This window comes from Nymphalis io, chromosome 13 (genome assembly GCF_905147045.1).
Source record: "Nymphalis io chromosome 13, ilAglIoxx1.1, whole genome shotgun sequence".
NCBI classification, from domain to species: domain Eukaryota; kingdom Metazoa; phylum Arthropoda; class Insecta; order Lepidoptera; family Nymphalidae; genus Nymphalis; species Nymphalis io.
The window spans coordinates 1,688,083-1,714,997 of NC_065900.1; the positions used below are offsets into that span (position 1 = coordinate 1,688,083).

The 26,915-nt window shown below is 32.2% G+C and overlaps 1 protein-coding gene across 2 annotated transcripts in view; it reads right to left on the minus strand.

Annotated features, from left to right (window-relative positions):
- Window positions 1–26,915, minus strand: part of LOC126773059 (uncharacterized) — an 87,214-nt gene that overhangs the window by 19,418 nt on the left and 40,881 nt on the right. For both annotated transcript variants that reach the window (XM_050493696.1, XM_050493695.1), the window contains 3 exons: window positions 20,852–21,060; window positions 16,536–16,671; window positions 3,741–3,949 (listed from right to left, as the gene is read on the minus strand). In XM_050493696.1, the coding sequence (XP_050349653.1) occupies window positions 3,741–3,949; window positions 16,536–16,671; window positions 20,852–21,060 (554 nt within the window). The remainder of the gene's footprint in view (window positions 1–3,740; window positions 3,950–16,535; window positions 16,672–20,851; window positions 21,061–26,915) is intronic.

Sequence of the window (26,915 nt, forward strand, 5' to 3'; positions counted from 1 at the left end):
AAACCAGACGGCGATAAATTTCGCAATGCGCAGAAAAATTCACATCTGTAATGTGTTTTAGAATATTGTTGTAAATGCTTGCTTTGTTACTGCTGCTAAGTATATATACAAAAAGATCATATAACATTGAATAGATGTATGTAATATATAAATAAGTTTTGTTAGCGCAGATAATATTTTAATAAGTATTACAATATACATCGTGTGATCAGAAATTATTTTTTTAATTTTCTTTATAATATATGACGGAGCATTATAAATTATGTGTGGGCGAAGGTATGGGTAATAGATAACAAATTTGCAAAAACAAGATGGCGCCTCAGTGCTGACGCTGCGACATATATATATATATATTTATTTTATAAATCTAAAACAATCATCAACAAAATTTTAAACGGTTTGCATATTATCATCTATATTGTAAGGAAATATGGCTCTGTCTCTTGTGTCTTACACCGTTATGAGGAGTTCAGTTAAGAATTTAATTATTTCAAAGAGAAATGTAGGTAAATGTTGTTAACAATAACGTAAATGATAAATGGTTACCTGCATCTGTTTTGGACAACACCAATTTTGTTCAACATTTTGAACGGAATAAACAGCAACCGAGAAATGTATTCTTAGTATACTTAACATTTTAAAATAATTTTAGTCTAAAATGTACGCTACTGTAAACAGCCTGCAATGGGCTAAGCTTTAGTGCATAATTATTCTACTTATGATTTTAGTATACATTTTTATAATATTATAATATGAATTTTCTGCAAATTCTTTTGGTTGGTATAAATCGTGGAAGCCCATTTCTATTTTTGTTATAAAAATTTACATTATACTATACAAGTATTCTAGAAAGTGCTGCTGAAAAATATAGCCATATTCAGTAATGAATTTCATTTTCATCGTTAACCGTAACAGACCGTAAACCTCTCCCTAGGTAAATGTATTTCTTGTACACAGGGATTCCTATTTTAATATTAACTTTATTTTTCGTGCTGCACTATTGTAAATTTGTTCATGTATTTGACTTGAATTTGCCTGGGGTATACGTGTTTGCGTGGAGTATATATGTTTACTATCTTGGGAGATTTTCCTGGGAATAGGACGCGTGGGTCATAAGCAAAGATTACGTGTTCCAATCATGACAAGAGCTGATTTAAAAACTCAGCTATTTTTAATTTACTTTATAATTCATGTCGTGGCAAAAATTATGAATACACCTAACGTTTTGATTTTATTAGGGATTAAGTTTTGTCACATGTGTATACACAAACCCGTACTATAGCAACGTGTTGAATTAAGCTCGTAATTTACTCCTAAGAGGATAAGAAGCCTTTACCCCTACGTGATATTTATTGCCTGTGATTTTATCTAGAAGAAAAATATTGTAAATACAAATTGTTATCTGGAAAATAAATGGTTCTTACTGGATAAGAAGTTATCAATATGAAGCAATACATTTCCAAATATTAGGTTAGCTAAACACTGATTTCTGTATTTCTGACATTATTGATTTGCATTCAAAAGAAGAGGACAAGGCATTGTTTAACTAACCACCCGCTAAACAAAGTTTATAGGCCCTATGAGACCGCAAAATCCTTTTATTTCAATTTCATTGACTAAGTGATGTCACTAAGTACTTATATACATCAATTTATATTTTTTGAATATTTAAGTAAATTTTCTATAAGAAAATATTTCAGTAGAAACTTGTAAAGGTCCAATAAAACCTGAATTAAATTGAAGATTCTTTTGAGGCACTCGTTCCAAAAGATAAACGCGAGAACATATTTAGGAACTTGACTCACGTAAGGACCCTTCCAACCCTTTTAGAGTATTCAGTGATACCAACTTGACATCTTTCACAAAAGTGTAAGACAAATTGTACGTAACCTAAATGTTAGCTCCCGAGAGAAATGACACACCTAGTGGTTTTATCTTGAGAATATGAAAATATTACTATTTCGATACTTTTATCAGAATTTTTTTTTGTGTTTTATCCGTTTTGAAGAAAGATTTAAGAACACTTATTTTTAAATAATCCCTCAAAGATAGTATAAGAAAAAGCACTATTTTATTCATCACAGCATAAAAAATATACATAACATATACATGATTACAGCATTTGAAGTTTAAATCTTATAGTTAACTTTGATTGGAATTCACAAGAAAAAAGTACGTTCATCAAGAAATTTCAACATATTAACATTTTTTTGCCGATACAAATTTTCACTCTGAATATTTTGTAATTCAAAATAGGAAGACAGAGTAACTAAGACAGTTATAGCCTCATACCTTTAGTAGTGCTGTTTAAAATAAATATTACAAAGTATTTATATTGAACGTAGAAAGTTCTTGTAAAAATAAAAATAAAATATATTACATATTATTATATTATTTACGCGTGCATACGCGTTCGAACCACTGGGCTATCTCGGCTTTTTTATCTTAACCGATGATCGTGGGTTCAAACCCGGGCAAGCACCACTGAATTTTCATGTGCTTAATTTGTGTTTATAATTCATCTCGTGCTTGACGGTGAAGGAAAACATCGCGAGGAAACCTGCCTGTGTCTAATTTCATTGAAATCCTGCCACATGTGTATTCTACCAACCCGCATTGGAGCAGCGTGGTGGAATAAGCTCCAAACCTTCTCCTCAAAAGGGAGAGGAGGCCTTAGCCCAGCAGTGGGACATTCACAGGCTGTTATTGTTACTGTATATTATATGCATATAACAAGGATCTAATATTACAGCATAGAATTAAATTAAGGGTAAGAAATGTATTTTAATGCATTTTATTTATTGTCTAGTATATATTATTGAAAACTTCAACTTGTGTTTAAGTTTATAGATAGTTGTAATCCAATCCATTGCTAAGTTGGATCACAATTGATTATTACTTAAGTTTCAGGCTCTTCCGAATAAATTAGTTGCAGTTAGCTGTCCGTAATAACCATGAAATGTTACAAGTTACTAGCGTGATTATTATCGATCAATGTTGCCATGAAATTATTTAAAAATAAATTAAATGTTCTTTACATAATTTGACTGATCGTTTTGTTTAGTATTTTCAATACGTATATATATATTTTGTATGAATTAAGGCCTAAATATAATTCATATATATGTGTATCATTTCAAGGTCAAACTTTAAAGCAAAAATAGAGTAAAAAATTTCTGACATTTATCTTTCAATTGTAAGTATATTGTATGTAGCTAAGAAGACTTTCTTAGCTACGTACAATATTGAACTTGTAAACAAATCTCGGAAGCGAATGTTATTCGCCATACCGATTTGGAACTATGATAGTATTGTAATTCGAATGACAATACAATAATATGTCATCAATCGGATAATCTGGTGATCGATTGACGATCGATGGGTTAGATAGTGGTACTGCTCAATGGTTACTTATAATCCAATTTCAGTATTTTTATGTAGCTTTTCAGTCGCACATTTTATGATGACGTCTCGTAATTCCGTGTGCCTCATGTGTTGTGATATGTCAAAGATCCTTCGATTCGATTGCCGTGGCCTTGGTATCGTAGGGATATTTAAATTTTGTCTCCTTAAGTTCGATTTTGAGTCCTATTTATGATACAAGTCAAAACAAAATGGTAATTTTTTTTATGATTTATATCTGGAAAATATTATTGATTTAAAGGGCATCAATAATATTTTCTTTATTTGGAAAAGCACATATATAGACTAAAACAATCTTAAACCCTCTCAATACTTACGTCAACATTGATCCCAGCAAACGGAAATATTTTCGTAGCCGGCGTCTCTGTGGGCGAGTATCTGTAGAACTCGTGTCGCCCTCTGTACCACTTCACGGAGTATAATGGCGCATCCGTCAGCTCATAAAGGCAGGCTAACGTCACATCTGACCCTCTCTGGACTACCGGAGGTGATATCCTTAGGTCAATCGCTCGCAGACCACCAATACCTGATGACAAAAAAAACTTTTAAGCAACATATTTATCTAATCATATGAAAATCGCTATTTCGTTTTCGATTAATGAAATCAATTATTTTCCCGGAATATTATTTTAATTAAATTATTTTCCCTTAAGGAATACTCATGTGTTATTTCAAGTTATCACAGAAATATCATCTGATAAACATAATGTTGCTACTTGTGTATATAGCTTTATTCTTATCTGTAACTAGATTTAACCCAATAAATATATTTTGGTATTATTGCTTAATATTTATCTATTCTATTTTATGCAGGTTTCCTCACGATGTTTTATATTATTTATGAGGAAACCTGCATGTGTCTAATTTCACTGAAATTCTGCCACATGTGTATTCCACCAACCCGCATTGGAGCAGCGTGGTGGAATAAGCTCCAAGCCTTCTCCTCAAAAAAAGGAGAGGAGGCCTTTAGCCCAACAGTGGGACATTAACAGGCTATTACGGATTACGGATTCTATTTTATAGTTATTTATATTATAAGGCTAAAGTTTTCTGAAATTGCATAAAAACCTTAATCGGTTAAGTCGTAAAAACGTAACATAATATCACTTATTATTATAGTAAGAGCGAGGCAATATTATAGATGATGAAATGTCTGTTGAATATAATCACGATTCAATGATGTTCATAATGAAAGATTGATTACAGTAAAATAAACTTAATTTAGCATAGGTACTAAAAGTTTATTCGAAACACAGAATAAAGAAACAATAAATTTTAATACAAAAGTAAAAGATACAAAGAAAATATCATAAAATAAACTAGACGATACAATATTAAGTTAAGAAAAACATGTTAGTAACCCCAAATAGTCGCTAATCCCAAAACAACGTCTTATGTTCAAACTAAACTAAAAGCATCTCAAGATAGCGCATAAATTTGTTCAAGTAAGAAGTTATTTAGGACAAGGTCCCCTTTGCTAACCCCCCTTTTTGTTAACAACGTAATGCAGATAGAAGCGAGCAAGGATTCACAAACTTTATAAATAGTCGATTTCTTTTAAAAATCTCTGAAAGTTTTAGAAGCTATGATGATTAATGCTTGTTGTCTAATAGTACCAAGTATATAATTGGAATTTCATTTAAATTTTTTGCTATTTAAATAATGACTACGTACTTTCTGTAAACAATTGTTGTTTATACTTGGATTATTTATGTTCTTGAATGACGACGAATTTTATAACGAAAATATACAATACAACATTTTAAGGTGCGTAAGTAACAGATATACAAATTGTCTGTGTCAGAAACGTTGCACGCGAACTCGACCTCGAAGTTAGTCTTTCATCATACTCAAAAAAGTTTCACATCAAAAATAGAACTGTAGTGTACCGTGAAAATGGTAGGTACAAGAAGAATGAATTCTTTTGTTATAAACTTTTAAGCGCCAATGCAAGGTTTGAAGACCCGAGGCATTGCCTGGAGCGTCGAGCGCAATACTACTTAATACAATAGCTAAAAGTGTTCTACAAGAAAAAGGATATTTAAAATGAAATGAATTTGTAAAAATAATTTTAGCTAATGCTTAAACTTTTGAGTGGATTGTTACTAAAATTACAAAGCATTTTTTTTTTTGTTTTTGTTTATTTAGTAATATTATTATAATTTTTATTCTGATGTATTACGTATATTTCTATAAATTGATTCATTTCTTTAACTTTTGTAAATTGAAAGCGTGTAATGATAAAATATCTAATTTAAGTTTTACTTTGAAAATATTTCAAATAATTTATAATACTTTTGCATAGTTACATTCTCTTAAATTAAATTCTTACAGTAATTTTAAAATGTCACTGTAAGAGTAACTTTATGGAAACCAAACGTGGTTCTTCTTAATTATTTTTGCATGTCTATTTAAATTTATTGGTTTTTATGAATGGTTTTATATGTTTTTTTTAATTTATTTTGAACCTTTATCTGTTGACATCAGCATTGTGCGAAATATAAATCTCTCCTTTACAAGCAACGCGTCACCAACCACAGGATCTAACTTGAATCCTTGCGATTGCAACGACGCTGGCAAACTCACCATTCCAGCTCGTGCAAAGTATTGTTCTCTGATACCGTGGTACCTGACGATGTGGTACCCACTTAGACGTGCACAATGACTGCTTGATTATTTGCGGTGAAATAAAATAGCTGTTTTTAAAAACTGTATTATGTTATGCCATTCATAATAAAATGTAAATTTTTAATTTATAAATAAATATTTCTTTCTGTTATTTTCTTTCGGTTGCTTTCAACTGAAACTACTCAAGCGATATTAGTTTTATGTAATCAAAATTGAATTTGCTTTGACAAAGTTTATAAATGATTGCATACACTGACAAAGTCGAGATAACCCCGAGCTGACATTTGAATCATAACTAAATATGTTGGTTTGAAACATATTTACACGCTTTTACCTTTATTTTTTAATTAAACATTATTGGGCATGTTCGCTAAGAATAGTTATTAGTTATTCATTAATAATTAAACATCTAACTAGTGAATTACAAAGCAGAAAGAACTAAAAATATTTTCTGAGCACGTTTAAATTAGCAAAAAAAAAAGAGATAGCAATAAAAATACGTTTTATCGCAAAGTTAAATGAAATGCAAAGAATAATGTCCCTCAACGCGCGAAAACCCGCTTGTAGTGTTAAAGATCACAGATGTTGAAAATATTGAGCCATTATCGTCTTTATGCCCTTCGTAATACGAATCGTAGGCATTTTCAGCATAAAGAAAATTACCGTTAGCGCCTGCGTTACAGGACATGCTGTATTTTTAATGGAATTCATTAGGTGATATTTCTTTGGGAGGAGAAAAGGTAGATTCACTTTGAGTTGTAAATGGAGGCTTCAATGTTTCCGTACTTTGTGTTATCGTTATGTAAATGTCTCTCGGTTGTCAAAGAAATTCTTAGACTGTCGTGACAAAAGTTAGCATTGCGTCCAAATGTATACGACGGATAGTGTTCACTGTTTGTTTTCTATAATGTTAGTTTTGAAATAATCATTAAGATTCATAAGTAAAGTTTCGTGTATGAAAATTTATAATTTGATATATTAGTTTTAAAATTGACGAGCTGGTTGGCGTGTTTGGTAGATACTTGCCTTTCATGCCGGAGGTTGTTGGTTCGATTCCCACCGAGGACAGACATTTGTATGCATGAACTTATCTATTTGTCCTGAGTCTGGGTGTATCAATATAAGTATGTATTTACAAAAAGAAATGTAGTATATGTAGCATTCCAGTTATCTGGTTTCCATAGTACAAGCTCTGCTTAGTTTGGGATCAGATGGCCGTGTGTGAATAATGTCCATAAAAAATAAAAAAAATATATTTACTTCTTGTATTTCAGCAATACTGAGCATCTTCCATTAGAAAATTCATGAAAGATCAAAATAAAGAATTATATTACAGACGTTCTAATTTTGAAGCTTGTTCTTAGTTTTAAAAATAGAACATTTGTAATGTACTATAAAGACACGAAGAACGAATGCATATATGTATAATAAACTTGAAAGACTCATTCAATGTCTTCATAATTTACTCTTACTTAGTAGATTTGTTTTTGAGGAGAAGGTTGTGGAGCTTATTCCACCACGCTGCTCCAATGCGGGTTGGTAGAATACACATGTGGCAGAATTTCAATGAAATTAGACACATGCAGGTTTCCTCACGATGTTCTTCCTTCTCCTCAAAAGGGAGAGGAGGCCTTAGCCCAGCAGTGGGACATTAACAGGCTGTTACTGTAGTAGATTTGTTAAGCGAATGAATATTATTCATTTTATTAACGTCGTTCTATAAGATTGGACCAAAAGCAGAAATAAAATTGTTGAAGAAATATTTTTTTTATACAAAACATTTAATTTTTTTATAGAACAGGAAGGACGAACATGTGGGCCACCTGATGGAAAGTGGTCAAAACGCCCATAGACATTGGCATTGTAAGAAATGTTAACCATCGCTTACATCACCAATGCGCCACCAACCTTAGGAACTAAGATGTTACGTCCCTTGTTCCAGTAATTACACTGGCTCACTCACTCTTCAAACCAGAACACAACAATACCAAGTACTGCTGTTTTGCGGTAGAATATCTGATGAGTGGGTTTTTTTTTTTTTTTTTTTTTATAGAATAGGAAGGCGGACGAGCATATGGGCCACCTGATGGTAAGTGGTCACCAACGCTCTTAGACATTGGCATTGTAAGAAATGTAAACCATCGCTTACATATCCAATGCGCCACCAACCTTGGGAACTAAGATTTTATGTCCCTTGTGCCTGTAATTACACTGGCTCACTCACCCTTCAAACCGGAACACAACAATATCAAGTATTGCTGTTTTGCGGTAGAATATCTGATGAGTGGGTGGTACCTACCCAGACGAGCTTGCACACAGCTCTACCAGTAGAACACATACACACAGAATATGGTTGTTGTACGTACGTAAATGTATGTTGATATGTTGCTTTATTATATGAGATTAAATTTTGACAAACGGTAACTTGAAAAGGTTAGTTAGTTGAGATACATATAACAAACTGTCACAATTTTAATTTTGCAAATCATTTAGATATTATTATAAGGAATAACGTGTAAGCACTACGCTATTCGCACTATACGCTATTACGCTACAGCGTGCTAAGGCAGGGCCTTATGACTCCACATGTTATTGCTAGATAAGAATTAACATATCAAAATATTTATTTTGTATTATATACGTGTAAAATAAAGATTTTATCTCAAAGTATTTTTCAACTATTGACCGATCATAAATACTAAAAATATTAAATGAATTTCTGGAAATAAGGATTATTGTTCCTTTTAAAATAAATTTTATAAGCAAAAATAATAATTGTTTGAAAAATAAAAATATCTGGATATCGGCTAAATCGCCATAATTAAGGTAAAAATGTAATAAGAACAAAAAAATGGTCAACGTTTAGCAAGAGAAAAAAACGAATACCCGCACATCAAAAGTTTATATAAAAAGAACAACTCGTCTTTTTATAGACGCCCCTTTAGCTCAGTGGTATTAAAATAACAAATAGCATTGTCAAATAACATGCTAAAATTATACTAGTTTTGTACACGTAGTTATGTTTCTTTATATCAGACAACCGTGCTAGCGTAAGTTTAGCCAGCATATATATCTTTTTTTGGCTTACCACGTGTAAATAATGACCTGTTCTTTGTGATAGTTTCGGTAAGCGACCAAAGAGATGCTTTGTGTAAACTACCATGACAGTTTATTCACGACGGAGTAAAAGTATTAAATAAAATATATAATACAGATTATAAATGACGATTATATACGAGGCGTGTGACTTAGTTATAAATTACAAATTAATATGATATATTGAAATTTTGGTAACAAATATTACAATTAATTATTCTCTTACTGCTTACCCATTCTTGGGGTTGGTAAATTGCTATCGTTAACACAAGTTATCCAAATAAATCATGAGGGATAATTGGTTCCAGTATAATAAAATAAAAGCAAAACTAAATTTTTATAATGTTATGCCTTAATACAAAAGTTTGTAATCTATTTATCAACTTATATTTAGGTTTGTGTTTAAATAAATAAACTTATTATTATTGTTATTAACAAATGAGTCTACTGCTGTAAATAATCTAAAAAAAGCATTTAGTCTACTTCAGTAACTCATTGCCTATGTTCTTTAAGTAATGTTTAATATTTGTTCGATTGAATATTATTCTACTATGTTTGGAACCATTACATATTATAATGAAACTCACTTTCTCTGAATATAAGTGTTTTGCTTGTATTAGGTCGCCTGGCGGTTGTGTGTTTTAAATTCTATGAAAACCAGTGATTTAATTTTATATCGTGTCATGACTTGATGCTTTGGTTTATAAATTTATTAAATCTGTGACTCGGTATATATTGGTCTTTGGTCCTTATGTATATATTTTTTTATCTACACACAAATGTAATAAAGTATCCGCCTGCTATCGTCCCACTGATAGGCTAAGGTCTTATCTTTTTGAGGAGAAGGTTGAAGCTAATTTCACGATGTTGTTTTCATTACAGTGCGCACCCGTACGTACTGTAATGCAAGGTTAACCGTAAATCTTGATGAGATTTCGGTAATTTTTCTTTTTTTTGTTAATCAATGAACAGACAATGTTTGTAAGATTTTTTTTCAAAATTTAAGAGAAAAAAAGTAACTTGCAAAGTAGTTATATAAAAAATAAATAAAGATATCTTCTAATCAAGTTTTTTTTTATATAGAATAGGAAGGCTGACGAGCATGTAGGCCACCTAATGGTAAGTGGTTACCAACGCCCATAGATATTAGCATTGTAAGAAATGTTAACCATCGCTTACATCACCAATACGTCACCAACCTTGGGTAGAGCTTTGTGCAAGCTCGTCCGGGTAGGTACCACCCACTCATGAGATATTCTACCGCAAAACCGCAGTACTTGGTATTGTTGTGTTCCGGTTCGAACGGTGAGTGAGCCAGTGTAATAACAGGCACAAGGGACATAACATATTAGTTCCCATGAACATTGGCGATATGAGCCAGGGTTAACATTTCTTACAATGCCAACGTCTATGGCCGTTGGTGACCAACCAACCTACAGTATAAAAAAAAATCAGTAAGTCTGAAAAGAATTTCACCAACGTTAATAAATCTATATATATGGATGTATTTTTGATATTAACATTAATTATAACACTAAGATGGAAAACAAAGCAAAAATCTATGTATTTTCTAAGAAGGTCTTAAGAAGGTGTTAAGGTTTCTGCTCAATATTTCTCCTCACTTACCGGGATAAAAAATTTCTTTACTGTTAACATACCAAGTTGTGTGGACACTAAGAAAATACATAGATTTTTGCTTTGTTTTCCATCTTAGTGTTATAATTAATGCTAATATCAAAAATATACATATTTTATATATAAATATAAAATATTTCTCCTCACGGAGTCGACATGCAGAAATACGAAGAGTCCCGTAGATATTTAATAACCTTCGAATTTCCACTACACATCAAAATTACAAACGATACTCTTATCTGAATCAAAGTCTCGTAAAAATGTCATTACTGTGACGATAAAGGCGAGAATCGTGTGTACGAGCCGTTAGTGCCTTTATCTGACTGAAACTGAGCACTTATTCCCAAACTTATTGGCTTCGTACGCAAAACAAAGCCATAAATACAACCCGTACGAAACTTCCAATAGACGTTAGGTATACATAAACGCATGGCATGGTGATCTTCTTTGTGTTTATGTACATTCTTTGTACTTAATAAACGTCCGTTTTGTTTGACATATTAGCTCTGGATTTATATTTTTACTCTTAAAAATATTATATATTATGGTAAATTAAAAGCGTCAGAATAATTCAAATGCGAAAAAGAATTAATGTTATTTTTTACACGACCAGCCAATAAATTAGTGTTATGTGTTTAAATTTAAATTAGCGTTTTGTGTAAGCCCATCTGGGTAGGTACCACCCACTCATCAGATATTCTACCACCAAATAGTAATATTTAGTATTGTTGTGTTTTGGTTTGAAGGGTGAGTGAGTTAGTGTAATAATAGACACAAAGGACAAAATATTCTCAAGGTTGATGGCACATTGATGATGTAAGGAATGGTTAATATATTTACGGCGCCGATGTCTACGGGTGGTAATGGCCACTTACCATCAGGTGGTCCATTTGCCTGCCTACATTACAAAAAAATATAATTAAAATTTGCATTACACGAATAAAAGTCAAAACAATTGTGTTCTTATTTCTTATGAACTAGATCAACATATACTACGCTGCAACAAATATGCCTAATGGCAACTGCAGACCTTTATCTACATCCATAGGCATGTTGGTTTTCTTATAACCTTTTAAATATCACCTTCAAGGACTTCAAAAGATCACCTTGGCGACCAAGTTAAATATGTATCCATGACGTTGCTATATTTTGTTTTTTTTTTTTTTGCCTCATCAATCATAGTGGCTAGCTATAAGACCGCAGATCTCGAAATTCTAGATTTAAACTGAAAATTGATGATCATTGATGTCGGGTCAGTGAGTTTTTCTGTCATTATGTTTTGTTTTACAAACAAAAAAAAATATATTAAGCGATTTAAAATTTAATAACTTTGCAAATGTTCGCATAAAACCTTACAAAAATAAATTGGTTTTAAACTGTATTAAACACGTAATATTTTGTTATAATTTTCATTTCGATGAGCAATTATCCTCTCAACAGGATGATCATTTATCTTTTTGATATTATACGAAAATTTCTCAATTATCAATATTAATTAATATAAATAAGTAGTAAAAAATATTACATATAAATATATAACGTTTTTAACAAATTCGTTTTTTATTATAATTTCAAGCAATTATTTTTAAATCTAAAAATACATTTGTAATAATTAAATTTAAAGCTTAACAATATCAGTTATAAATAGACTAGGAATATCTACAACTGAATCGATTTTTAAATTATGATATTTGGGATGAATCACGCTTGAACCCCAAGAAAAGACAAATACTACTTTGTACTCCTAACATCTGGATCTCCTCTCCAAAAGCGCGGCAGAGGTAACGAGCAAAAACTAGTTATTCTATAAACTATACAAAAAACGTGACGTCAGTGTTACTAGACACTTATGTATAATAATGATGTAAATTTAATGTCATATAGTTGATATTGGCAAATACATTGGTAATAAAGCCCATCTGCTAAGTTACGGAAATAGATTAGTGGCCAGAACATGTAACTCTTGACAAAAGATTGGGGGCTTAAGCTCAGGAAAATCCACTGGGATTTCATATACTTAATTTCTATTTATTCGTCTCGTTCAGCTTTGTAGGAAAACAGTCTAAGGAAACCAGTATGTGACAGATCAAAATCAGCCACGTGTTTATTCACAAGAGGCAACGTCCTTTGTAAAATTTTTATAAAAGTTAATTGATAATTAAGAACATGTTTAGTACATACGAGGACAATACGACACAATAAAATATTGCTTTATAGCGCTAGCAAATGAAATGAGTGGCACCTACCTAGAAGGGCTTTTAGATAGCACTTACTTAATATCTGAAATTATTAGAATGAATGATATTTTATCTTTCATTTTATATATTATATAAAGAGAACGATTTTGATTTGATACTGGTAGATAAAACAAATAACAGCTGATATGTCAAGGATCTGTCAATGAAGGAAATAACTTGTTCAGACTACTCAATGGATGAGCACATCATAAATATAATGTTCATAGTTCCCTTGTATATGACAAAAAATGTATGACGAATGATAATTTTATGAAAGATAATTTGAAAATTTACTTTAGAAATGTATTTCATTAATGATTAATTTAAAACTATACAATCAAAATTATAGGTAATGACAATTTATGTGGTAATAATTTGTGAAATTAATTATTTTTACAACCACTTTATTGTATAAAGTTTAAAATATAATTCACAATGAGCTTTGCGATATTTTTTACAATTTGTCGATAAACATTTTTTTCATTATTAAGCAGTACAGTAAAATAGTAACAGCCTGTTAATGTCCCACTGTTGGGCTAAGGCCTCCTCTCCCTTTTGAGAAAAGGTTTGGAGCTTATTCCACCACGCTGCTCCACATCTGTATTCTATCAACCCGCATTGGCCGGTTGATAGAATACAGATGTAGCATAATCTCAATGAAATTAGACACATGCAGGTTTCCTCACGATGTTTCCCTTCACCGTCAAGCACGAGATTAATTATAAACACAAATTAAGCACGTGAAAATTCTGTGGTGCTTGCCCGGGTTTGAACCCACGATCATCGGTTAAGTTTCACGTGTTCTTACCACTAAGCCATCTCGGCATTAAACTTAAAATTTCATTATTAAACAACTAAAAAATAATTTGTTTTATATTAAATGATACACCGCAATTATTTTTTTACGCTTATGTAGTTAATAATCGTTTTGATTGCAAAATAGGTTACCGTTTTCGATGTTTTTGCTAATAAATATCATAATATACATAATTTAAGTAGCATATGTATACTCTCCCTCCAAAACGGATTGCAGCAACACTAAGTATTGCTGTTTGGCGGTAGTTTACCTAATGAGTAGGTGGTACCTAGACGGGCACATAGCCCCACCATCAAGTAAATTATACAGTTAGTATCCTAAAGTGTATGTAAATATAACACGCTCTATACTCATCCGGTAATATCTAGTATAATTCGGTTAGTTTTAACAAGAAACAAAACGTGTGAGGCATACATAGTTAACTTACATTGGAGCAAGAAAAAAATATCGTTCGTGCGTAAATGGGGCGTGGCCAGGTTCACACATATAAATACAAAGCGAAGAGAAGATCTCGTGCTTCCTTCATTCCGACTACATCCTAAGACGAGGTACTTTTGTGCAAGAGAAATCCTTTAAGTATACTTCCCTCAGAACACGTGGATTCCATTTATCCTTTCTAAATGTCATAACTTGGTTATCTAACAAAAGGCACTATCAGGACTACTGCCGTCATATTGCTGTGACATATTCGATTCAAATAAATGGATATGTTGTCTTAAAATAAAAATAAATCTATAATATAATAAAATAATAAAAGTATACAACAACAAACAACAATAACAGCCTGTTAATGTCCCACTGCTGGGCTAAGGCCTCCTCTCCCTTTTGAGGAGAAGGTTTGGAGCTTATTCCACCACGCTGCTCCAATGCGGGTTGGTAGAAAACACATGTGGCAGAATTTCAACGTAATTAGACACATGCAGGTTTCCTCACGATGTATCCCTTCACCGTCAAGCACGAGATGAAATATAACCACAAATTGAGCACATGAAAATTCAGTGGTGCTTGCCCGGGTTTGAACCCACGATCATCGGTTAAGATTCACGCGTTCTAACCACTAGGCCATCTGGGCTCAATAAATACAAGTACGTTAACTAAATACGATAACTAGCTCCATGTTTTAATATATATATTTTGCCGAATAAATTTAATATAATCTATATAATCTATATATATATATATATATATATATATATATGTAATTATAGTAAAGATACCCGCCTATATATCTATCTATATTCTTCGTAACTAATATGCCAACATTATTATGAGGAGTTGGTTGGCGTAGTTGGTAGATACTTGCCTTTCACGCCGAAGGTTGTGGGTTCGATTCCCACCCAGGACAGACATTTGTGTGCATGAACATGTCTGTTTGTTCTGAGTCTGGGTGTAATTATCTATATTAGTATGTATTTACAAGAGAAAAGTAGTATATGTAGTATATCCGTTGTCTGGTTTCCATTGCACAAGCTTTGTATAAGCTTAATTTGGGATCAGATGGCCGTGTGTGAAAAATGTCCCAGGATATTATAATTATTATTATTACACCCATAATGATTGCTGATTATTATAATATTAACACATTCCATCCAAGAACGAATTGAAATTATTATTTTGTCATTGGTTACTTGTTTAAAAATTCCACATTCATCGGAACTCGAATTGTAACATATCATTCGATGATGTGGTTACACAGTAGTAGTGAAATCAGATTTGTAACCGTATATTAATAAATATTTGTAAATTGAATCATATTTTCTTTTATTGGATAACATTTTAAATAAAAATAAAAAACAAATAAGCTTTGTGATTGGTTTGAGTAGATTTATTAAGTGCCATTAAGGGGATTACGCTAGTGATGCTTTGTTCAGTTTAAATAATAATAATAAGAAACAAAGTAGTTACAATTCTTTGATGAGATTAATAATAAAAGAATTGTGATATATTATCCTAAATATAAATAATAGTAAAAAATTATTAAAATATTATTTTTTAATTGAATGTAATCTTGCAGTATCGTGTCGGCTTAATAGTAAATCTGAATATTTTGTACGCATTGAGTAAGCTAATGTAACTATAGGCATAGGTCAACGTCTAAGTTACCAAAGTTGTTGGCGTATCAGCAATGTAAGGAAAGGTTAATATGTCTGGTGGCCCATTTGAATGTCGACCTACCTATTTTTGTATTTCAGAATGTCCGATTTCATGGAGTTTTATTAATAATGGTTCTTTTTTTAATTAAAAAAAAATGGTAAAGCAACAGTTTCTTAGACAATTTATCAACTTTTTTTATATAATTTTATTTTTTAAATATTTTTATTATAATACATATGAATTATATTAAAAAATGTTGTATTTATTACGCACAATTCATTTAATTTTTATTTCCTAAATTCTTACTCATTTTACAAATAAGATTAATAAAAAAAATAGTGTATGTAAAACTTAAAGGTGCTAAGCTTTTAAAAATCAGTATGTTTAGATTACGCGCTAAGTAAGCTTATAATAATGGAAGGTTTATTTGTAAACGATATCTAAATCTAATCAAAATATTAAATTCTCACTAATTAACTAATTATCTTTCCGAAATTAATTATTGTTATTAAATCAGATTATAGCGTTCATGCGGAACTCAAGAGATACACGTGCGAGTCCGTTTAGCCTTCGCCTTAATTTAATTAAATTGTTTGTATACTTACCAACAACATCAAGTCTGGCTGTCGCTGTGTAATGTGGGAAGGTGTGTGCGTTTTGTATGACTTCACAGCTGTAGTTCCCGCTCAAGCCCGGCGTCACCCGCACCAGAACGACGTGAGTTTCATTCGAGTTTAATCTCTGTAACAATTTAATTAATTAAAATTTTCACAATCCTGAAATTATTATGTAATTACTGTTAAACAATTATAACTTTGCTTACTAATAAAAATATTTAGGGTAAAAAAGATTACTAGAAATTTATATTGCTTATAAAAACCGTGGAGGATAAAATTCATATACAAAATTAGTTGAAAATATTAATTTCTGAATTTGTTGCTGGTTAATCTAAAATAACACAGTAGGACTATACTTTAAGAACAAACTCGAAACTCATCACTGAAAACGATCGTAAAATGTCAATATGATATGCGACATTTAGTATTAGTAACAGCCTGTGAATGTCCCACTGCTAGGCTAAGGCCTCCTCTCCTTTATTTGAGAAGGTTTTTGGAGCTTATTCCACCACGCTGCTCCAATGCGGGTTGGTGGAATACACACGTGACAGAATTTCAGTGAAATTAGACACATGCGGGTTTCTTCAAGATGTTTTCCTTTACCGTCGATGAATGAGATGAATTATCAACACAAATTAAACACATGAAAATTCAGTGGTGCTTGCCCGGGTTTGAATCCCCGATCATCGGTTGATATTCACGCGTTCTTACCACTGGGCCATCTCGGCTATGATCATGCGACATTGATCATAATAATTATAACATATCAAGAACACAAGCATTAGATTAGCATGTCACTACAAGTCGGTTGTTAACACTTTACGGAGTGAGTTCTTACAAAATAGCACTGCAGATTTGAGAAGAAACGGTTACAAAAATTAAATTTGATTAGATTCATATGATAAACAAACCTACATTACCGAGATGGCCCAGTGGTAAGGACGCGTGAATCTTAACCGATGATCGTGGATTCAAACCCGGGCAAGCACCACTGAATTTTCATGTGCTTAATTTGTGATTTTAATTCATCTCGTGCTTTACGGTGAAGGAAAACATCGTGAGGAAACATGCATGTGTCTAATTTCACTGAAATTCTGCCACTTGTGTATTCTACCAACCCGCATTGGAGCAGCGTGGTAGAATAAGCTCCAAACCTTCTCCTCAAAAAGAGACATTCACAGGCTATTACGAACAAACCTACATTGCTATAAAATTTATAATATTGTTATTATTTTCAGTAAATTTTTCGGTTCTTTCGGTTAGGCGCGATAAATTTTAAATTTCGAATCAATGGTAACTTTAAATCGTATTTTATATTGTGAAATGATGATTCAAAAGTACCTGTACGAGTCTAGATGAATAAACAATTTACTTCTAATAAGGCTCTAGGAGTGCTTATGAATAGCGCGAATCTTTGATATTAAGAAGCATATTTTAAAATTTATTTAATATCGTTTCCATCAATGAAAATGAAATGATTTACTTTTATTATAAAATATAAAAGTTTACATATATCCTTATTTTATAATATAAAATTTATAAAGCTTTCAGCTTCGATAATAGGATCAAATTTTCGAAATATTCAGTTCAAATAAATCCATATATATTGAAGATAAAATATTTCAATAAATTCATATTATTCCTTATTCAATATAATAATAACATTTACTATTAAAAGGCTGAAGATAAAATATTTTATTAAAATTTTTAAAAGTTATAATACCACAAAATATTGGTTGAAAACGGCTTATATAAATTATACATTCTTTCATATGTGTGTATTTATATAATTGATATTTTTATTTATATGAATTCTAAGCACTATACTTTCTAACACTCGCTAGCAAATCCGAATAAATGAATAAATATTAACTAATTTACGACGATGTCAACATTTAAAAAAAAACACGACTGCCATGCCGAACGAATAAAAGAAAATTTTATCATTTTTTTTTTAATTATTATATATCTACCAAATATGTTGTTGTAATTAATTATTATCATATTAAAACAAATGCCTCACAAATGAAAGCTACTGTCTATAAGAGATTCCTTCCAGCCATAGTGTGAGTAAATTGGTTAATGTTAGCGAAGCAAAACGAAAAATATTTGGTTGGTTGGTCCATGTAATATGACGAGGTTGAACTTTTTTTGGCACCATTGACTATGTAACTGCTATACTATAACTCAAACTCCATTTTCAACAAATTAGCACCTACATATTTTTACTATAAATAAAATACATGAAAAAATATAATAATATATAATATTACTTTATTTTGTATGTATATAGCCGAAAAGGCCTAGTGGTTAGAACGCGTGAATCTTAACCGATGATCGTGGGTTCAAACCCGGACAAACAGTACAGAATTTTTATGTGCCTAATTTGTGGGTATAACTCATCTCGTGCTTGACGGTGAAGGAAAACATCGTAAGGAAACCTGCATGTGTCTAATTTCATTGAAATTATGCCACATGTGTATTCTACCAACCCGCATTGGAACAGCGTGGTGGAATAAGCCCCAAACCTCCTCAAAAGGGAGAGGGAGGCCTTAGCCCAGCATTGGGATATTCATATTATTATTTATCTATATAGGGATGGGATATCGTCCTAGCAACTGTTTAAACGTGCGAAATTGTAACCGGTAGCTTGTACCAGCAAAGCAGGCTCGTCTAGAGGGAGACTGCGGGGATGTTTTGGGATACTGTTAATCCTTTGTGCATTTTTTTAAGTTAATAATTTCATTGCATAACACTAAACCAGACATCTAACATACAGCATGAAGCATATAAAATATTCATCTATATAAAGACTAACACATTAAGTCACACAATAAAACAAACATACATAAGTATATATATTTATGAAATACGTATATGATGGTAAGTCGTCACCACTGCCCATAGATATGGACGAATATCATTATATACAGTTATGTAGTAATATCAACCATTTATTACATCGCCAATGCGCCACTAACCTTGGGAACTAAGATGTTATCTCTCTTGTGCCTTTTACACTGGCTCACTCGCCCTTCAAACCGGGACACAACAATACTGAATATTACTGTTTGGCGTCAGAGTATCTGGTGAGCAGGTGGTACCTACCCAGACGGGCTTGCAAAAAGCCCTACCACCAAGTAAAACTGTCATGATTAAGTTTATAGATAACATTTTTTCTCTCTGAAGTTGAGCGTATGTGGACTTACAATATTTTATAATATTACTGAATAAAGAATTACAAAACCGAAATAAAAATATTGTTAAAGTACGATAAAAAGTGCTTATAAAAGCCCACTTGAATAAAGTATATTTTTATGTTTATTATTTGGATATATAAAGTATAATATTACATACTACTAATGACTAAATTTGTAGATATTATTAAGCAAATTACATAAGAGATGTATGTATGTATGCTAGTTCATTAGAATGCAATCGACACGTCTGTAGAGAGATCAGGGGCAAAGTTATATTATATATTATCCTTGTTTAGGCGAGGTGTATAAGTAGGTATATAAAGCAATTGTTAAATTTTAATAACATGTGAAGAAAACTTTGATTAATAAGACGTATTATAAAGGTTTATAAAGATGATATAAAAGTATGGAAGTTGGTTTTCGATTTCCGTGGATAAATAATTTAATTCAATTGTATTTAATTTATGTTACATGATTGTCGAAAAAGAGTAACTACTGAGTTTCTTTCCGGTTCTTCTCGGTAGAATCTACATTGTGAACCGGTGGTAATCTTAAATTTCATTACATCTTGTCAAATAACAATTTAAAGTGCATGTAATAATGTATGCTGCGGAAAGCCGAGCGACTTTGTGTAATTTTTTCATCCGACATGGTCAGTGTGCACGTGCAGCACGGTTGAGTGTTCTCAATACAATGATTTCGAACTCCGCTCTACTGACTCACGATAAGTCATGCAACTGTCAAAGCGTCTTATGTCATTGTAAGTATTACCATTAGTCGTACACGAGTCAAAACTAAGACTATATTTAATTACTATTAATTGTCTAACATGTATATTTTGATTGATTGTTTTGATCACTCACAGCGTAACGCCTCTGAGGCATAATTATCTAACAACGCTAACTTTATAGCAAAGACTTATTGACGAAAAAAAAATGTGGGCACAATATGTTATGTATTTATAAACTATTCACTATACCAAAGCAGATATTAAAAAAAACGATCGTAATCAAATACAACGAGAAAAAAATCCTACAGCTGCATTCTGCATTAGCAGCTGGATTCAAAAATAATTATTACAAATAGATATATCTTGATACTCACATCAACTTTAATTCCACTAACTGGCATCACCCTTGTTGTGGGTGATTCTAGAGGTGAATATCTATAGAATTCTTGCGTTCCTCGAAACCATTTAACAGAATATATTTCGCTTTGATGTATATGATACAAGCATGCCATCGTGACGTTCCTCCCCCGCTGTACGACTCTTGGTATGACGTGAAGTTCAGTTGTGCGGAGACCGCCAGCTTCTGCGAACAAAGGATAATTATGTTTAATCTATAAGTACTTTACGTAATTCCATCCTGATATGTAAAGATAACAATCTATTGTATGTGTAATTAAGATTATGTGTTAGGATTAACATGGTACATAATAGCTCAGCTTGCTTATATATTATATAATATATAATAAGACAGTATCAGCTTCGAATGACTATTAAGTTTTTTATTTGTCTTTAATCAAAATAATTATCTAAATTATTATTTTAATTTAAAATTCAGTGTGTTTGTCCAAGTTTCATGTACTCAACCGATCATTATGATATTGTCACATACGTTGTCAGGGTATGAAAAAGTTCATAATGTATCTAATATCTGCCAACCCCACACGTATGAGCGAAGCTGCTGAAAACTAGTCTATAAGACTATGGCAATTTTAAAAGTTCTACTCTACGTCTGACTGGTGGTAGGGCTTTGTGCAAGCCCGTCTGGGTAGGTACCACCCATTCATCAGATATTCAACTGCAAAACAGTACTTGTTATTTTCGTGTTTCGATTTGAAGGGTGAGTGAGCCAGTGTAATTACAAGCACAAGGGACATCTTAGTTCCCAAGGTTGATGGTGCATTGGCGATGTAAACGATGGTTAACATTTCTTTCAATTTCAGTGTCTATTAGCGTTGGTGACCACTTACCATCAAGTAGCCCATATGCTCGTCCGTCAACCTATACTATAAAAAAAGTTCATATTAACATGAAAATTTTTAAAGGAGTGTCTTATATTATACTGTAACCTAACCTTAAGTATACAACTTCGCTAAAAAAAGAATTATAAGTTTCATCTTTAAGATATACACAATAGAAGTAGGTGTATAGTAATAAATATATTTATAATTGGTTAGCAATAACTTAACAAAAAACCGACGTGTATATTCTAATGTATATAATATAATAATTAACACAAATAATATAATTCTAAATATTAAATATTTTTTGAAAATATATTATTAAAATTAGTTGCTGGATATAGTGTCAATACATTTTTGACATCGGTATAATTCGATTTGTTCCGACATAAAACGCGGTCAATTTACATACTAATGTACTTAAATAAATACCGGTACGTATATAATAAATTGTCTTTAGTAAGAAAACAAGTGTAGATTCGTGTTAAGTTATCCATTTAGCCAAGAATCGATAGCAAGATGGTTGTTCTTTCTAGTAGATAAGGAAACACGCTGCTCGAATGTTGAACTTCCAATATATTGGAATTCTGCCAGTTTAGTTCTTACAGACTTAAAAAATTGAAGACGTATGTAAACTAATTTATAAATATTTATTTTATAATAAATATTTTTGTAGCTGGTTGAATACTAATTAATAAAAAAAAATATTTTAAGAAAATATGAAAAAAAATAATAATAAGGAATTGGTATTGAATTTGGAACAAAGATGTTTCACATAACTGGCGTTAGTGTTTTTAATTGATTCGGAAGTGTAAGGAACAATTCGATTGTTCTTTTAAAATAAACAGCTATGAATATTTCTAAAATGTACCAAACTACCATATTTGGCCTGGGTTTGAACTTAGCTGTCATTCATTGAAGTGAGGTGCAACCCACCCTTCCAAATACCATGAGTGTCATCAATATTTGAAAATGTGGAATTAAGCGCTCATACGAAAGTTAACATGGTCGTTTCGAATTTTGTTTTTTAAGTAAATTATTTGCGAGTGAAGTCACTACACGTATTGCTAGCAAATGATATAATACAAATATATAAATACAATGTAAATATAAGTAAACATAATTACTTACATACATACTTACTACATACAATTAAATACATCTTTATATAGTATTATAACTAAATAAAACTTAAACGGATTTGAACCCGCGTTTTTTGACAAAGACCAACGTATTATACCTATCAACCATCACGGCTTAGACAATATTATAAGCAACATTTAAACAAAAACACACATACATACACACACACACTTACACAAAGTGAAATCAAAACACTTGACTGTTCCAGTCGAGTAAATAAACAAAAGGAATAGCCCTTGGTTTATTTTGATGCAGCTCGTATTAGTGTAGTGCACCTGTTGTCTGAATCGCGTTATTACGTACCGGCTGTTAGCAATTAACTTACTTTTATGTTATGTTTTGTTCGACTACCAATACAAATTATTTGCTTATATAATGCAACTATATTGTAATTGTAATGTATTTAAACGAAGATTAGTATGATATTCAAATTATAAAGAAAATCTATTTCATTTTGTTTTCCTGTTAAAAGGGTGACCATCTATACATAGGCCATGTATGATTTTTTTTATATCAAATATAATATAAAAATGTGAAATAGCTTAAGATAAGCTTTATTGAGTCTCATCTGACTGGCTTGTCAAATTAAACCAGCTTGAAAAGAACTCCGTGGATGCGTGAAGTGGGAACCTCACGTGTCCTATTTTAGATGGACCTAAAGAGGACGGCAGCTAGGATGACCTCGCACTGCTGGACGCACTAGCGAGGAGTGCGGCAAGGAGATAACATTTGCCCCTTGAGGAGAGCTCTGCTGAGCCACGAGCGGAGCACACCACGGTTTGCGTTATATCATATGTTTTACTGGTGGTAGGGCTTTGTGCAAGCTCGTCTGGGTAGGTACCACCCACTCATCAGATATTCTACCGCAAAACAGCAATACTTGATATTGTTGTGTTCCGGTTTGAAGGTTGAGTGAGCCAGTGTTATTACAGGCACAAGGGACATAAAATCTTAGTTCCCAAGGTTGGTGGCGCATTGGCTATAAGCGATGGTTGACATTTCTTACAATGAAAATGTCTAAGGGCGTTTGGTGACCACTTACCATCAGGTGGCCCATATGCTCGTCCACCTTCCTATTCTATAAAAAAAAAATATATATATATATATATATCAACACGATCCCGCAGCCTCTCCGATCCATGCCGAGGACGGCCATCGCAGAAATTTTAGTAGCGATTGTTATCCACATAAACCAATCCGCAAATATTACAGATTATTATTATTTGATTAAAATATGTATCACAAATCCGTACCACGAACATAAATGATATGACAAATTATTATACAAACGTTATACAAATATGATATTTTGGTCTGGAAAAAGCTAACGATATTTTTTTAAATCCTAAAATTCATGACATACAACACTTTGATTAAAATCTAGTGACGGCTGACGAGATTGCGACTGTACATACATATATAGCGCAGACATTTATCTCTTTTCAAAGCGTTTTGTTTTTGTACATTCATTTTGAAATGGAGTGATGGCTTCGATGTTCATTCAACTTGACTGTGAAGTTGATGTTACAAAATCTTGTTTAAGTTTTGTTCAATGCGAATCAGTTTTTTATTTTCGATAATAATGGTTTTTAAATTTGTTTCCTCTTTTAAATTTGCAGATATTCGATATGTGTTGTGTTCGGATCGAGGCTGAAACAGGCCTTTTTTTATGCAGCACCCGTTATATAATTTGAATAATATGGGGGTATTCAACAGTATCTTGACCTGGGGTTAAGGGAGTACGGAGTACTCCCTTAACCCCAGGACGTAACTCCCCTAGGAATCACTAGTTTCCGGGCCTGTTTTTTTAACGCTTGGATAATGCATTACACGTTTCCCCCTCGGGAACAATGGGGGTATATGGGGCTCGCCGGTCTCCAAGGCGCCGAGCGTGCCCCACATACCGGTAGTTTCGATATTATATAGGAGCACCACGGGATCGCTTGCACATGCTACAGTGAACAGTATCCTGGCCTCACCAACTTCTGAAGAGATCAGGAACATTTATAAAACAGTCTTATATTTTTTAAATTGACGTGGTTAGGAACGTCATAGTTAGGAACGAGGGAGGATGGAGGTCTCTGTGTGACGAAACCGCTTATTTAATGTGATATCGAAAAAAAAATGTTATTTCAAAATGAAAAGTCGACATGGCCCAGTGGTAAGAACGCGTGAATCTTAACCGATGAACGTGGGTTCAAACCCGGGCAAGCACCTCTGAATTTACATGTGCTTAATTTCAGTTTATAATTCATCTCGTGCTTTTCGGTGAAGGAAAACATCGTGAGGAAACCTGCATGTATCTAATTTCAATGAAATTATGCCTCATCTGTATTCTACCAATACGCATTGGAGCAACATGGTGGAATAAGCTCCAAATCTTCTCCTCAAAAAGGGAGAGGAGGCCTTAACCCAGCAGTGGGAGATTTACAGGCTGTTACTCTTACTTACTAAAATTAAATAGCAATAAACTAATTTATCATCCTAGCCGAATTTCGACCTTAACGACCAAATCCAAGGTCTCTGTTGTAGGAACTGATAATATTGTATTGATCGAGTTTGTGAGCATTTATGCGTGCAATACCTATTCCATCACTATCATAGACCAGTGATTCCTATGATACATCCGGGGCGAGATCATTGATCGTGATACCGAAGTTTCAATAATAATTATTTTTATAATTTTGTATTTATTATTTTTATATGTTTGATTATAAAATCACTGATATTTTTATTTGTTTCTAAAATATATAGAAAAAATAAGTAATTGTATAAAGGATATTCTTTTCATTTTTAGTATATACCTATATTAAAGTTTTCTCATACAACGATAAGGACTACGATAGCAATTGTTTGGCTAATATTGAAGAGCACTTAAATGATGGGTATCTATCCTTAAAGTTTGTATCTCTCTAATATAATAGGAACAGCCCATAAATAGTCCACTGCTGGACAAAAGCCTTAACAAAATTTTAGAAGCTACTTCCTTCATCGCTAAGCACAACATGAAATTATAACCACATGAAAACTTAACTATGCTTGCTTGGACATAAGCTCGGATCAACATTATCATATACATTTTTAATTAACAGTGCTACAATTCTAATATAATTTGTTTTTATTCAATTTAAATATATGTATATTCGCCGAAACTAATATTCGTACAAAATTATACAGCATCAAGGATGAATAATTTTAAAAACAAAACGAAATACACTGCACGAGTAGGAATCGAGAGTATTAATTAAAAGTTTCGTAAGCCTGTAAAAGAGGCACATTAAAAAAAAGATTTATTTCCAGAAATAAAATTTTTCATTACTAGCATTTCTAGAATTTCTTTCTAGAAAATTCGATCAAATATTACCTCATTCAGGGATTGGGTCAGATAATTAATGCTCAAAGCATATCTGGTATTGGTAATTACTTATGGACAATAGATATAATTTACAAATCGTCAAACCATGCCTATGATACACTTCTGCGGTCGTGTAATGAACGGTAGGTTATATGCGGTAACGCGATTGTTTGATAATATATGTTACAATATCGGCTAGATTGGTCACAATAATGCTTCTTACCACATCATAATAACGTCAGAATTGAGGTAAAATTGAGAAATACGGAATAGAGCATGCCTATGTGTTGGTGCACACACATATGCACTATTACCTGCGAAAAGCTCTCTTAAAATCGATCAGAAGGATATTGCCATACTCACTCATAAATGTGAGAGTAAGTTTGTTTATTTATTTGTTGGTTTCGCTTTCACGTCTTAACAATTCAACCGATCATCATGATTTTTGCATATATATTGTCAGTGGAAGAGAATGTGACATAAAATCTGTCCCCCTCATACATAGGGAATAAATTTAAAATATAAGATAGTATATTGTTTTAATTCAAGATTAATCGCTAAGCTACTAATACACTTTTGAATGACGATAATAATCTTTATGTAATATTCGTCAGAAAATTCTCAGTCTCAGCAGCCTAGAGTCTGGAAGTTGGAAGTGTGTACACCCCCGTGCCTAGAAAAGCACAAGCAAAGCCGTCGGTC